A 16,007-nucleotide genomic window follows, 5' to 3' on the forward strand; every position below is an offset into this window, starting at 1 on the left:
ATGCCAAGTATTTCACACACTCCATTTCTTATCAAAATGAAAATATCAAATCCCAGAGGTTGCCAATAGAACAAGGAGATGTATAACCATTATAAGCTTTACTTTAAATGTAGTTTAACTGAGTTTAGGTCACAAGTTCAAGTTGGCTCTCAATTTATGCAGTTCTATGATTGTATTTCTAAACAATGACTAGCCAATTACAGTGACTATAAAGTTGTGTCATAACTGACATTTTAAATGATGCATTTCACTAAGAAATCTAAAATTTCAGCCTCATTTTAATCAGTTTAGCTCTCAGAATTCTGTTAATCAAGTAGGAAAAAAAAAAATCTGTGTTCAACACCTAGAATGATTTATCTGTTTGTGTGAATGAGAGAAAAATGATCACATCTTCAGGTAATAGATTACAAGTACAAAGAAAGTTCACATTATAGCTATGCTGATGAAAATTACCTGCAGGCTGTTACAACAGAGCCAGTGAATTAATTAACCTTTTACCATAAAAATCTAAAAACTTTAGCGAAGACTGAGGTTTCTCTGTTACTCTTGCTCCAGTTCCATCAGCACTTCAGAAAATGAAATGACATGCTGTTCCTGAGGCGAGCAAACGAAATATACTTAGATTTTATCTGCTCTCCTTCTTATTTCAGAAACGTCACATAAATGGTGGTTACAATATGCTGGAAGTTTCACACTTGTTTTAGTCGAAAAATAATCGCTGATTTCTATGTAGACCTTTACTTTTATAAACGAGGTCATTTCCTACTATGAATCTTGGCTAACTGTTATCTATCTTTTGACTTTGTGAGGAAATAAAGTTAAATAAAGCATGTCTTTTGCCAATGAGTTAAAAAAAATGCGTATTAAACATGCATTATTTTAAACTTTAGTTTGAAATGAACAGGAGTATTATCTGTATTTAAGTGTATTGGTCAAGAATTTTGATAATTTTCACCTGGGATCTGGAGTGTAAAAATCAACTAAGAGTACAAGAAATCATGATCTCGGAAAATACAAAACCAAAAAAACCAAACTCATTGCCATTGAGTCGATTTTGACTCACAGTGACCTTGCAGGACAGAGTGGAACTGTTCCACAGAGTTTTCAAGGAGCAACTGGTGGATTCAAACTGACAACATTTTGGTTAGCAGCCGAGCTCTTTAACCGCTGCACCACCTGGGCTCCTCTGGGAAAATAGGATCTCTAATAAATAATGATAATATGATCCACTGTATTTCCTCAGGTTGCTAAAGGCAAGGATTAAGAAGACTTGGTGAATGTAGAGATTATAGCGAGATTTAAGAACTACTAGATAAATTACACTTTAAATATTGACATAACAATTTTATATAGCTTTATGTAATTTTCAGGAGCCACATATATTTTTCTCATTGATGCAGTCATATCTTTTTACGAGGGCTAATGGCCCCCAGTACTTAATTGTTCAATAGCAAACAATTAGGGCTGTTCTCTTCCATTAGCTGATTTATAGAGTTTAGATTTAATAAATCCATTATTTAATTAAATAGTCTCAACAATGGATAAGTCATCTCTTCAGAAGGTTATGAGACAGTCTTGTTTAGATAGATAATGACTTATATATATTGCATTAAATGCTAGGGTATGTCTGTATTGTTCCAACAATGATGATTTAAAGAGCTAAACCAGTGAACTGTCTTCCCAAAGTATTGTTCAGGAAATCATATGCACAATAATGTTTTAAGGTACAGTGGTAGTGATTTTGTGTTAATAAAGTGGGTAATGCTTACCTAGATAACTAAATATGCATATAATATTTCTTAAAAAAAAATAATATTTCTTATTTTGGATTAAAGGCAAACATACTTTACTAAGAAATATTTCAAATTAAATAGCTGTGCTAAATTATTTGAAATAAACAATAAATCCTTGACAATTATTAATATATTAAAAATTTTCAAATGGACTTTTCTATTGTGACTCTAAGGAACAGAGTTAAGTTACTAAATTTAGAATATTTACCAAAACATTTTGGTTATTTCAATCTTGAGAACATTTCTATTGTAAAGTGCATACCTTTAGGTAAGATATCTATCTGTCTGAAGTGTCAAGACTAGCACGTTCCTGTCAAATATTAAACTTGTAACAAATAAATTTGAATATAAATATACACAAAGTTTGCCTATGCTAATTCAGACTAGGTTTAATATTGCTATTGAGTCTTATATGATCATGTAGTATTTGCATTTCTACTATTTGTCACCTATAAATACTTTTCCAAAAATGTATTTGTAATAAAATACTATATTGAGCTGTAACACATGAAAGATTAAGAAACAAAAATGTTTTCAGGGCTTCTTTGATTTGAAATATTCCCAGGGACTATAATGTATACATCCGTGTGCAAAGAATAAATACATGACATTAAAAAAAACTTTAAAATGAAAAGACAAATTTATAATACTTCTTTAGTTATTATAGGAATGCAGACGCTATCTTTTAGGAGATACAATCTACATACCTGACGGGCAATGTTCTGTCTCCTTTCCTCCTATCCATTTCTCTTTGGGGAACAGGATACCAGCGGAAATTCAGTTTCCAGTTAAAACCTCCATAAGTCATATCTGACCCAGCCATATATTCAAAGGTATCATCACTAATCACATCAATGATGGGGCATACAACTGTTTTCCTACAGAAAAATTAAAACAAACTTACATATAATCAGCTTGCATATAAGCAATATATTTTACATTAGCGTCTTCAAAAAATAACTGGTATGTTGAAATTTAATTATTTTGTGATTTTAATATGACTTTATTTTCATTTTGTCCTTTTTCTCTATGGAATTATTTCCTCTGACTACAACTTCCTTACAATCTACTTTATACTACCATGTATAATCTAATCAAGTGTACTAATTGACGTTCAAGCTGATTTCCAAATGTGTTCTAAGTACTAACTCAGCAGGATGAGCATGGTCTATTTTTCATAAAACCTCTATCCACAGCATGATTAGTAGAGCTGCTTTGAGATTATGCATCATTTTAGCTACCACCCACTGAAAATCAATAGCATGCAGGGAGGGGAGAAATGATGATGGCAAATTAGATCTGGTAGTTTGCATCTCAAAAAGGGAAGGTTAACTTCAAGAGAGAGTTTTATAAAGAAAATATCTACTAGAAAACAAACAAACAAAAATCAACAAACAACAGCAACAATAAAAGTCATGATCTATCAGTATAAGTAAATGTTTCTTATGAAGGTTATTGGGTCATGACAATTTCTAATTGAACTGTCCTAGAATTAAGAGTTTATAGTCACAGTCCTGATGATATTTTCAGGTGAAGAAAGATAAGCAACTTCAGTCAGCCGTGTTTTATCCCATAACCCAGTTTTCTAACAGTAAGAGGGATAACAGGTGCAGTTGGTGGATTTTTGGGATAAGAAAGTTTTCACTTGGCATATCATTAGGTACTTTTAAAATCCATGTCGTGCCTTCTCCCATTTTGTTTAACCTATTCCCAGCTTTACATGTTTTTATGGCACCAAAATGTCTGTCTTCTCCATGAGTAGATGCTCAGATCTACCCATGATTACAGTGACATTAGCTAATTCTGAATACCAGAGATTGGTTTTTCATATTTGGTTGAAGGGAAAAATACAAATACCTTTCTGAAGCAGCCGCAGAAGTGGGAAGCAAAGAAATGATGTTACTTATTTATTCTTATTTTATGATACAAGTATCACCAATGCTTATTTTTAATTAGGTTTTATATTCTGCTCAATTGGTCAAAGTATGAAATTATCTGAAATCAAAAGGATGCATCTAGCCTTGAAAAAGTTTCTTGGAAGGTAATTCTGGTACCAACAACATCAATATCTTTTTTCTCATTCCTAACTAGACACAATAATTTAATTTGTGGGGGGGAAGAAATTATTAGAGATAATAACCTTGAAAAGGACTTTATTATCTATTTATGGTGCAAATGATTAATGCTCTCAGTTGCTAACCAAAAGTTTGGAGGTTTGAGTCCATGCAGAGATGCCTTAGGAGTAAGACTTGGCAATATACTTCAAAAAAAAAAAAAAAAAGCCCTATAGAGCACAGTTCCACTTTTACACACATGGGGTCGCCATGAGTCAGAATTGACTTGATGGCAACTGATTGGTTATGGTAACATTAGAATTTATAACCAGGACAAGCAATTAGAATTCATTATTATATGTAAATACAACTTAAATATGTTGTTGATTAAAAAAGAAATGTCCATGCATGACTACATTTAAACAATATTATATTAAAAATTCTCTAAGTTGAATATTAAAAGCAGTATAATTTATGAAAAATTGTCAGCAAATGCATTTAAGATGCTCCAAGTCCACTTTACTTTGTCAATCTTACTCTCCTGTGGGTGCTGTACAATACACGGAGTGGAAAAATGTTATTAGCTGTGTACTACACTGAGTTTACTAAAAGGTTCCTACTGTTTTCTTCAACTGCTATGGTTCATTCTACTGACAGCCTCCATCCATCTTCCTGGCAAGTACCAAATCCTGCCATTTATGTGATATGCCTGGACTAGCCCAGACTAAGCAGCATCTGTCTTGGATGCTTAATTAAAGGCTTCAATTCTAGAAAGACCTTTCTCCTGTAGGTAGAAGGTGTTATGTAAGCTTTGTTATTACATCAAAGACCAAATTCAATGATAGTTGTCTTCATTTATCACAATGTTTATGAATATCTGAAAAAAAGTTGATACTTCATAGCATCATTATCAGAAAGAATTTTCTATAAGGGTTCTTAGTTTCTGTGAAGCATTATTCAGTTTTTCAGATTTCAGAATTTCTATGTACAAAGGGGCAACATTTTTAAATAATATTGTTTACTATTCTTATAACTATGCCTTATATGTTGTTTTTAAATCATGATTTTATTTCAGTGAGGGTATGCATGTGTGTGTGTGTTTGCTTTTAAGATCCTCAAGGTGATTTTGAACTAGAATCTGACTAAGGATGCTGATATAGTAGAGAGAACCCTGACCTGGAAGTGAGAAAAACTGAATTGTTTTTGCCAGTATTTCCAATAACTGGAGCAAGCTATTTAATTTCTTTGTTCCTCCCAAGTGTGGTCATGAGGATACAGTGTGGTGCTTTGAAAGTGTGCTTTATAAAATATTGTACTGCTTGAGGTTGAACTAATCTCCCTTACCTAAATATTATTATTCAACATGTTTTTAATTGTTAGACTCGTTTCACTTATTTCTTAATCAAATGCCCACATTCAACATGAATAAATTAAGACCTTATTTCCTAAAGAAAGAGAAAAACTTCTATTTTAAAAGCTAGAAAATAATCCTTCTGAAACTTGCAACTTAGAAGTTCTGACAGACAGCTAGAACTGTCCTAACAGGTTCAGCCACAACGCAGGCAGACGTAACAGCGTGAATCCTTACCGGTCGTCCTTTATTCTGGCCAGCAAGGGCTCCAGCCATCCTAAAGTGCATTCACAGTGTGCGTCGAGAAAAGTTATGACCTGCCCTTTTGAAGCTGCTGCTCCTCGAAGGCGGGCACGTATTAACCCAGAGCGTTCTTCCATCCTAATAATTTTAACTGGCACTTCTAAATTTTTCACATGATTTTCTAATGTCAACTTGAGAAAATCTGTAACATACAATTAGAATGTTTAAGACAATTTTGAAACTGTTTTAAGACACAACAGAGATACTGCCCAGATGGAAATGCAACACATAGAAATGTTGGCCAACTCCTTCCTATCAACTTTTTTTTTTGCATTAGATGAAATAAAGATAGAGAGATTTCATCAGTCAATTAACATACAGTTCATTGTGACCCAATCTGTTACTTGGCTGACACATATAAGGATAAAATTGGAAGTTAATATGATACCAGACTCTAATTTGCAAACTGGGTCACACTGGCAAACGCAATCTCCTTAATTATGTTGTTTGTTTTTGTCTGAACGAAAAGAAAAACAGACAAGTATCTACAAAGTCATATAAATGCTCAATAATACGATCACATGAGTTGAGGAAAAACTTTTAAAACTCATTTTTGCTGATTTCTCAGCTTAGGAAGAGCCAAAGGGAGTCATGAAAGAAAATAAAGAAATTAGTTACTTATTCCTGCAGTTGGCTTTGATGAAGTATTGATCAAAATGTGGTAGGTGGTTGTGGGCTAACTGGCAAATACAGATCATTGACCAGCTATATTTTTGATCATCATAAAACTTTCTAATTAAAAATTATATAAGAGTTTTTAATTTTTTTGTAGTTGCTGTTGTCGGGTGCTATTGAGTCCAACCTGACACTAGTGATCCTATGTGTAACAGAACGAAACACTGTCCAGTCCTACACCATTCTCAAAATCGTCTTTATGTTTGAGCCTGTTGTTGCAGCCACTGTGTCAATCCATCTCACTGAGGGTCTTCTTTTTCAATGGCCCTCTACTTTAAGAAGCATGATGTCCTTCTCCAGGGAGTGGTTCCTTCTGGTAACATGTCCAAAGTATGTGAGATGAAGTCTCGCCATCCTTGCTTCTAAGGCACTTTCTGGCTGTATGTACACCTTTCAAGACAGATTTGTTCATTCTTCTGGCAGTCCACAGCATATTTAATATTCTTCACCAACACCATAATTCAAAGGCATCAATTCTTCTTAGGTCTTCCTTATTCATTGTCCAGCTTTCGAATGTGTATAAGGAATAGGAGGAATTTTTATCAGGTCCCTTTTATTTAGTCTTTTGCTGTTTGCACTTTTCTAATTGCCTTAGATAATCCATTGTTGAAAGGTAGGCCTAACAGTGTTGTTCCTGCTTGTTCTTCTAAGAATTTTATGGTTTTAGTTTGCACATGTAGGTCCTTAATCCATTTTAAATTTGTTTTTGCATGTGGTGTGAGGCATGGATCCTGTTTCATTTTTCTGCATGTAGAAATCCAGTTTTCCCAGAAACTTTTACTAAAGAGACTCTTCTTTCCCCATCAAATGGATTTAACACTCTTGTCAAAAATCAGCTAACCATAGATGTGTGGGTTTATTTCTGGACTGTCAATTCTATCCTATTGGTCTATGTCTATTGTTATACTAGTACCAGGCTGTTTTGATTACAGTAGCTGTATTGTATGTTTTAAAATCAGGAAGTGTGAGTTATCCTATTTTGTTCTTCTCTTTCAACATTGTTTTAGCTATTTGAGGACTCTTGCCATCCCATATAAACTTTAGGATTGGTTTTTCTATTCCTATAAGGAAGGCTGTTGAATTTTAACTGCGATTGGATTGAATCTGTAGATCACTTTGGGTAGTATTTGCATTTTAACAATATTAAATCTTCTAACCCATGAAGATGGAGCATCTTTCCATTTCTTTAAGTCTTCTTTATAGTTTTATAGTTTTCATTGTATAAGTCCTTCCCATCACTGGTTAGATTTACTCCTAGGTATTTTATTCTTTTAGATGCTACTGTAAATAGAATTGTTTCCCAAATTTCCCTTTCAGATTTCTCATTGCTGGTTTAGAGAAACCCAACTTATTTTTGTTTGCTGATTTTGTACCCTGAAATTTTGCTAAATTCCTCTATTAGCTCTAGAGGTTTTCTTGTGAACTGTGAGATTTTCTATATATAGGATCATATCATCTGTGAATAGAGATAATTTTACTTCTTTTCAAATCTGGATAGCTGTCACTTCCTTTTCTTGTCTCGTTGCTCTGGCTAGGACTTCTAATACAATACTGAATAGAAAAGGTGAGAGCAGGTACCTTGTCTTGTTCTCAATTTCAAGTGGATGGCTCTCATTCTTTCTCCATTATGCATAATGTTGGCTGATGGCTTTTCATATGTGCCCTAAACCATATTGAGGAAATTCCCTTCTATTCCAATCTTCTTCTTTAGACTTTTCATCAAGAAAGGGTGGTGGATTTTATCAAATGCTTTTTCTGTATCCATAGAGATGATCATGTGAAGACAAAATAAATAAATGTGACTTCACAAAAATTAAAAAAAAAAAAAAAAACTTTTGTTTATCAAAAGGTTTTACCAAAAAAGTGAAAAGACAAGCCAGTAACTGGGGGAGTATCTTTGGAAACCATATATCTGACAAGAATCTACTACCCAAAATGTATATAAAACTTCAACAATTTAACCACAAAAAGACAAATAATCCAATCATAAAATGGGCAAAGAACTTGAATAGACATTTCACCAAAGAGGACCCTCAAATGGCCATCAAATACATGAAAAGATGCTCAGTTACATTAGCTTTCATAGGGATGCAAATGAAAACCACAGTGAGATACCATTTCACTCCCACTAGGATGGCTAATATAAACAAAACAAAGCAGTAAATAACAAATGTTGGTGCGGATGTGGGGAAATTGGAACCATTATACATTGCTGATGGGAATGAAAAAAGGTACAGCCATTATGGGAAAATGTGGTAGTTCCTCAAAAAACTAAAAATAGAATTACTATTTGACCCAGCAATTCTACTCTTAAATACCCAAAAGACTTGAAAGCAGAGGCTCAAAAAGAGACTTGCATACCAATGTTTGTTGCAGCATAATTCACAATAGCCTAAAAGCCCATAAACAGATGAATAGATTAAAACAAAATATGGCACATACATATAATGGAATGCTACTCAGCCAGGATGAGAAATGAAGCCTTGATACATGCTATGGTATGAGAGAAATAAGCGAATCACAAAAGAACAAATATCGTATGACCTCACTTATATAAAAAGACAAGTGTATAGAGACCAAAGTTTATCAGTGGTTACCAGGAGTGGGAGGGAGAGGGAAAAGTGGGGTTAACGGTGATGGAAAAATCACATTGATTAAGGGTAGGGTTGTACAGCCAATTATTGTAAATGGTGTCAATAAACTGTATACCTGTAAAAAGTTGAATTGGAAAAAGTTGTGTGGTAGAAATATTTACAACAATGACAAAAAAAAAAAAAAGAGTAGCTGCTGAGGTTGCTTATGTACAGCCAAACACCTCACAGGATTTAGTTCCTTGGTTTGGAGGCTTTGGGTCATGGTTTCATGGGACATCCCAGTTAACAGTGTTTAGTGCTTCTGTTCTACCTCCTAGTTCAGTGCATAGTGCCTGTGGTCTTAAAAGCTTGCAAGCAGCCATCAAAGGCACAACAATTGGTCTCTATTCACCTGGAGCAAGAGAAGAAGCAGGATAGTCAGAAAAAGGAGGAGGATATGGAATGTGTAGCTAATTTCTTCCAGGAACAACTGCCTCCATTTCCACGAGACCAGAAGAATTGGATGGTCCCCAGCTACCATCACTGAACATTTGGATCAAAGATTCCATAGAAGAATTCTGATCAAAAAGGACAAAATTTAGAACAGAATTTTGCATTCTCATGACTCTAGAATTTCAGGAGCTATGGAGGGCGGGTGCACCTCTGGAACTATTGTCCTGAGATAATCTTTAAACCTTAAACCAAAAATATCCCCTGAAGTCATCTTAAAACTAAATAGTATTTTAGCTTAACTAGTAAAAAAGGTATGCCTTGAGCATTATGTTCTTTTAAGAACTATCTATAAGGGACCAAGTCCACAGCAGCAACTCAAAAGATTAGATGGAAACCTCAGGAGGCAATGAGTTTATGTTAATGAAGGAGGGACAACTCAGAAAAGGAAGGTGACAATGGTTGTACAACTTGAAGAATGTAATCAAAGTCACTAAATTGTACATGTAGAAGCTGTTGAACTGGAGTAAATTTGGCTACATATATTCTCAACAACAACAAAATAAATAAAATTTAGAAAAAAAATTTGCACGTAAGAATCTGTGTAGTGTTTTATCAGTCAAGGAATGTATTGGGAAATTTACTGTCCTTGTAACAAATGTGTACTTTATAACATTAAAAACATCTTCGACTTCATGTATTTGAATGTAAGAAACTATACATTATTGTCTGATTCACACAATGTATTTGGGACTTTCCAGTCTTTGCAACACAAAGTGTATTTTGATAACATGTAAAACTCTTTTAACTTCATGTACTTGAATGGGAGAAACCTTACATTGCTTCATCATTCATGCAATGTATTAGAAATTTTCCCATCCTTGTCACCCAAAGTAGTGCTTGTATAACATGGAAAACACTTTGACTACATGTACTTGAATGGGAGAAATGGAACATTGTGTTCTCATTCAAAGAATGTACTGGGAACTTTGCCATCCTTGTAACACAAAGTGTACTTTGATAACATGTAAAATTCTTTGGACTTTATGTATTTCAATGGAAGACACTGTGCACTGTTTTCTCACTCACACATACAAAAAATTATATAAGAAAATATTTATACCTCTTTCACTGGCATCATCCACCAAGATGACCTCAGAGAGTAGATAGTGTGGGGAGCGGTTTATAACACTGTGAACAGTTCTAAGGAGAGTGCTCCAAGCTTCATTATGAAACACAATGACTACACTTGTGTTTGGAAGTTCATCAGGGTAGACTTTTGTCTTGCATCTGAAAAAGAAGAAAGAAGAGAGGCACATAAATTCATTTTTCATTCTGCTCACAAAATAAAAATATCAATAGTAACATGACTTTAATCTTGAAAGCCCATTACTAAGGAAACATTTTATGAATACCTAAAATCATTTTCTTTTTTGTAAATGCTGTGAGTAATCACTTGGCATTTTGAAAATTAAATATGCATAATTTCTAATATTTTGTTTTAACTCTGGCAGGGAACAAAGCAGCATGACCTCCAAGAGCCCAAGAAAGCTAAAATAATATTCTGGGCCTGTCAATAGAGGATCAGATACAACAGGGACAGATGGATTTGCTTAGTGGATATAATTTTATTATTTGTTTATAAAAAATAATTATTGTATAACTCAAAAGTCATAAGAATATAAAAGGCATATGTCTACAAGATTTTGAAGCATGTAAATCTAAGATTATTTTCTATTCTAAATTCTAGACATGTATGTTTCCATTTGGTTTGAGAATGCTATTAGTTTGTCTAATTTGAAGGAAAGGTTTAGGGGCCAAGACACATTTTGTACATTCCCAATTAGTACTTGTATTAGCTTTCTAGGGTTGCTTTAACAAAACCACAAACTGGATGGTTTAAAACAATAGGAATCTATTCTCTCATATTTCTGAAGGCTAAAAGTCTGAAATGAAGGTGTCTGCAGGGCCATGCTCTCTCTGAAGGCTCTAGGGAAGAATTAATGCTTTCAGCTTCTGGTGGTTGCTGGCAATACTTGGCATTCCTTGGCTTACAGCTCCATCACTTCGATATCTGCCTCCAACTGTACATAGCTGCTTTGTGCATTTCTGTGCCCATATTTCCCTCTTCTTATAAAGAAACTTGTCATTGGATAAGAGACCCTGGTGATGCAGTGGTTAAGTGCTAAGCTGTTAACTAAAAAGTCAGTGGTTTGAACCCACCAGTGGCTCTGCAGAAGAAAGATGTGGCAATCCTCTTCTGTAAAGACTACAGCCTTGGAAACCCTATGGGGCATTCCTATAGGGTAGATATGATTGAGAATCTACCTGAAAACAATGGGTAAATCACTGGATTAGGGTCCACCCTAATCAAATGTGATCTCATTTTAACTTGATCATAACTGCCAAGAGCCTATTTCCAAATAAGGTCATATTCACAGGTTCTGAGCAGACATGAATTTTCGGGAGATGCTATTTAACCCAATACAGCATTATATAATCAAAACCAGAGATTGATAAAGAGATTAGGTTACCAGCACTTCTAAAACTTTAATGTGCGTAGGAATTACCTGGGCATTTTTTAAAATTCAAATTCGATGCAGTAAAGTCTGGGGTGTAACCCGAGTTCGTTTTTCCAAAATTCCTGGTAATTCAGATGCTGGTGGTCACTGGAGCACATTGACTGGTAAGGTGCTACACCATAATTGTCATCACTTTTAGATATTAATATTTTGAGTAAAGTTTTTAACTTTGCTTATAAATCCAAAAAAAATATTTCTATTTTCCAAGCAATCCAAAAATGTACATTTTGGGAAAGTAATATGTGCTCTTCTCTAGGTGGTCATCACAAGTTTAGCATGTTTCAACTTGCTAATATATAGACATTCCTGTCATGTGAATTTAAATCATCCTGATTACAGAATATGAAAAAAAATGTCACCAGGGGTCCAGAGCATAAACAGAAGTCCATGTAGCTTAAGTTAATTTAAAGTAAAATCTTCTGAAGAGACACAGTATTAAAATAATTCCATTAAATAAAGTGAACCAATCACTCATGAACCACTTAAAATAGCATACAATATAATAAAAAAAAAAATAGCATCATGAAAATTAATTTTTCTTCACTAAAACAAAAACAAAATCTAAACCGTTGCTGTCCAGTCGATTCCAACTCAAGGGGACCCTAGAGGACAGAGTAGAACTGCCCCATAGAGTTTCCAAAGAGGGGCTGGTGGATTTGAACTGCTGACCCTTTGGTTAGCAGTCAAACGCTTAACCACTGCATCACCAGGGCTCCTTCCTTCACTAGTGAGTGGAAAAAAAAAAAAAAAAACAATAAAATGTAGGAGGTGAAGGCACACAATAAAACAAATACTGATTGTGTGCCTGTTGTGATTTTAACCATTTTTTAAACCAATCTAAAATATCACCTGTTCAATAAAGTGTTCTGCAATATATCCAGGTAAGAATGTGCACGTGCCTCAATTATAGCATTTTTCTCAGCATATTTTATTTATTTGACAAACATTTATTAAGCTCCCACAATATGTAAGATACAGTGTATATTATACAGTGTATATTAGAAAATCAAAATATAGGAAAAAAGATGTTTGATTCATAGTCATTTCTTCCAGTTCTGGCAGCAAGAGCCAAATGATTTCTATGTGCTTCATCATCATTTGACTTGCAACTCCAGGGAACTCATTGTTAAATGAACTTAAAAAGCCACCTTGCTAAGTGAAAAGGTTTTCTCCACCACTTGCCTCAGATTTCCCTTCCTTCGCCCCACCAAACAACACCTAACTTTCAGAATGCTCAGCAAAAACCATGTCAAAGATCATCACCATCACTGTCATCAGTGAAAGGAAGATGGAAACCATGAAGACGTGAAGCTGGAAAAACAGGCTAAAAGCGGCCCAACAGCCAACTACCTCTGGTTTGACACAAAGAATGCACAGGCTGCTCAGCTTCCTTTGGGAAAAAAATTATTTATTCTAAATCAAGATATTTGTATGTCATACTAAATGCCAACAAAGAAAAAATGGATGACGTATGAATTTAGACAAATCATTCAAAATGCCAGTCTAAAAGCAAATAATTAGCTCCAGCATTTAAAACTATTTCTATGGCACTTTATTTTTGTGGTTAAAAGAAAATCCACCACAAATGTTAATTCTGTGTTCATTATATGTGTCAAAGTTATAATGAACTAATTTACTATTAATGCAGCTATTATGTATACTTCCACAGCATTTCCTTTATGTCATTATTTAATGTAGCATAAAAATAAAATGTGGCTAATATTTATATTAATTCTTCCTCTTCTTCCTATGTAAATAGTTACTGAGATGAGACGACATTGTGTACTAATAATTCATAGGATAATTTTAAGCTACACAAATTAATCATTTTCTCTACGTCAGTTTATCCAGTTATCTCAAATGCATAGACTTATATGAATAGGAATTATGATTTTCATGGTTTCTAAAGGGTTTGCCCCCACACGTCTGTCAGATTATTATACTGTGGGGGCTTGCCTGTCGCTGTGATGCTGAAAGCTATGCCACCAGTATTCAAATACCAGCAGGGTCACCCATGGCAGATAAGTTTCAGCTGAGCTTCCAGACTAAGACAGACTAAGAAGAAGGACCTGGTGATCCCCTTTTGAAAAGAATTAGCCAGTGAAAACCTTATGAACAGCAGCAGAGCACTGTCTGATATAATGCCTGAAGATGAGCCTCTCAGGTTGGAAGGCACTCAAAAGATATCTGGGTAAGAGCTGCCTCCTCAAAGTAGAGTCGGCATATGGCATAGATGGAGTCAAGCTTTCTGGATCTTCATTTGCTGCTGTGGCACAACTCAAAAAGAGAAGGAATAGATATAAACATCCACCAATAATCTGCTTGGTAAAGCAGAGGAAAACCTTCATCCAGGTGAATTGACACAGTAGCTGCAATGATGGGCTCAAGCATAACGGCAGTTATGAGGATGGCGCAGGACCAGACAGTGTTTCATTCTTTTGTACATAGGGTAGCTATGAGTGGGAACCAACTTGAAGGCACCTAATGTGTACAATGGGTTTGCAATACATTGAAGTGGTGTTGCCTGTATTTCATCAAAGCTATGATTTTGGCTCTGGTAACATGTACCGTGATTTTATGTACCACTAGGAAAGAAAAGAAATTATATCTAATAAACTATAGCACAGAATACAAGCCCAACTCAACTGGTTCAATGACTTGTGAGATGATAATAAAATAATAATAACAGTAATTATTACTACTCCGTATTATATACTATGCCCAGTACCCAGTGCCGTCATGTCGATGAAGTTTTAAATGATATTACTGGTGTTTAAAAATTAGGGAAAAAAAAAAAATTAAATTATCTTAAAGTATATCTTAATTTTACATTTAAATATATATCTTTAAATCAAATATAGAAATAACATTTTCTCTGGGATCATTTCATTGAAACTAAGCACAGAAAATCAGCTTACATTGAAATCACGTACATACAGGCCAAATACTCTTTTCTGTAAAATCTTTTCAAAAAATTTGTGTGTATTAAAAAAAAATAGGCAAAGATTATCTCAGGTCATTATTGTAGAGATCTGTCTTATTAAGACATTATTTGTTTTCTTTTATGTACACATCTAAAGGAGATTGGCAAAATGAGATCCCTGGGTGGTGCAAATGGTGTGCGTTTGGCTGATGACTAAAACGTTAGTGTTTGAAACTGCCCAGCAGTTTCACAGAAGAAAGGGCTGGCTACCTGCTTCCATAAAGATTACAGCCAAGAAAATTCTATGCAACTCAGTTTTACTCTGTAACAAATGGGGCCACCGTGAGTTGGAACTGATCCAATGACAATGTTTTTTTTTTAATTCACTTTATTTCGGAAGCGCAATGTATACCTGATTAACTTCCAGAGTAAAAAGGGCAGACTGTACTAGTAATTTTTATCAATTTGAAAGGACTACTTGATGTCCATAAGTCAAATCAACTTCTTAAAATCTGTTATTTCAGTGAAATCACAAGCTTTTGCTCATTTTTACAGTATACTGTGACATGCTGAGTCATTAAGACTCACAAGCAATTGTTCTTATTTACACTGTATTGTGACATGTCTAATCATTAATACTGACAAGGAAGTGAAAATGTATTTCCTTTTAATTCTGTAAACATACATGTATGACTCCTAATCTTGGTTACACATTAGAATCACCCCATGAGCTTGAAAAAATACTGATGTGTGGGTTTAGCAAAAGATGTCTGGGGTGTGGCCACAGGCATTGGGAATTTAAAAAACTCCCTTCATGATTGGAAGGTACAGTCAAAGTAAAGGTACAGTCAGGCAGATGGGGCCAAGATGGCTGACTAGGTAGACACTACCTCGGATCCCTCTTGCAACAAAGACTCGGAAAAACAAGTGAATCGATCACATACATGACAATCTACAAACCCTGACCAATAAACACAGATTTAAAGAGTTGACCTGAGTGACAGAGACTGAGAATGAACAACCACGGGGAAGCAGCGACTGTTTTCGGAGCCTGAAGCCAGCGTCCCAGTCAGGAAACCTTGGCGCTGGGCTTTGGACTGGGTGCAGGGGAGCTGAGCACGGCATCCTGAGATGGCGCAAAAACGGGGTGCAGCCCTAGCCCCCTGAACTGAACTCGGGGGAAGGCCAGCCAGTGCACGCAGGCAGTGCAATAAAGCGGCTGACAGGAGGAGTAGTCACCAGGAGGCAGTGACTGGTTTTGGAGCCGGGAGTGCAGCGTCCCAGCCGGGGGACCTTGGCGCTG

General features: G+C 35.1%; 1 protein-coding gene across 4 annotated transcripts in view; it reads right to left on the reverse strand.

The window, feature by feature from the left end:
* Nucleotides 1-16,007, reverse strand: part of GALNT13 (polypeptide N-acetylgalactosaminyltransferase 13) — a 537,747-nt gene that overhangs the window by 253,729 nt on the left and 268,011 nt on the right. For all 4 annotated transcript variants that reach the window (XM_064287133.1, XM_064287134.1, XM_064287132.1 and 1 more), the window contains 3 exons: nucleotides 10,323-10,489; nucleotides 5,436-5,643; nucleotides 2,501-2,671 (listed from right to left, as the gene is read on the reverse strand). In XM_064287133.1, coding sequence (XP_064143203.1) covers nucleotides 2,501-2,671; nucleotides 5,436-5,643; nucleotides 10,323-10,489 — 546 coding nt within the window. The remainder of the gene's footprint in view (nucleotides 1-2,500; nucleotides 2,672-5,435; nucleotides 5,644-10,322; nucleotides 10,490-16,007) is intronic.

Source organism: Loxodonta africana, chromosome 6, assembly GCF_030014295.1.
Source record: "Loxodonta africana isolate mLoxAfr1 chromosome 6, mLoxAfr1.hap2, whole genome shotgun sequence".
Lineage (NCBI taxonomy): Eukaryota > Metazoa > Chordata > Mammalia > Proboscidea > Elephantidae > Loxodonta > Loxodonta africana.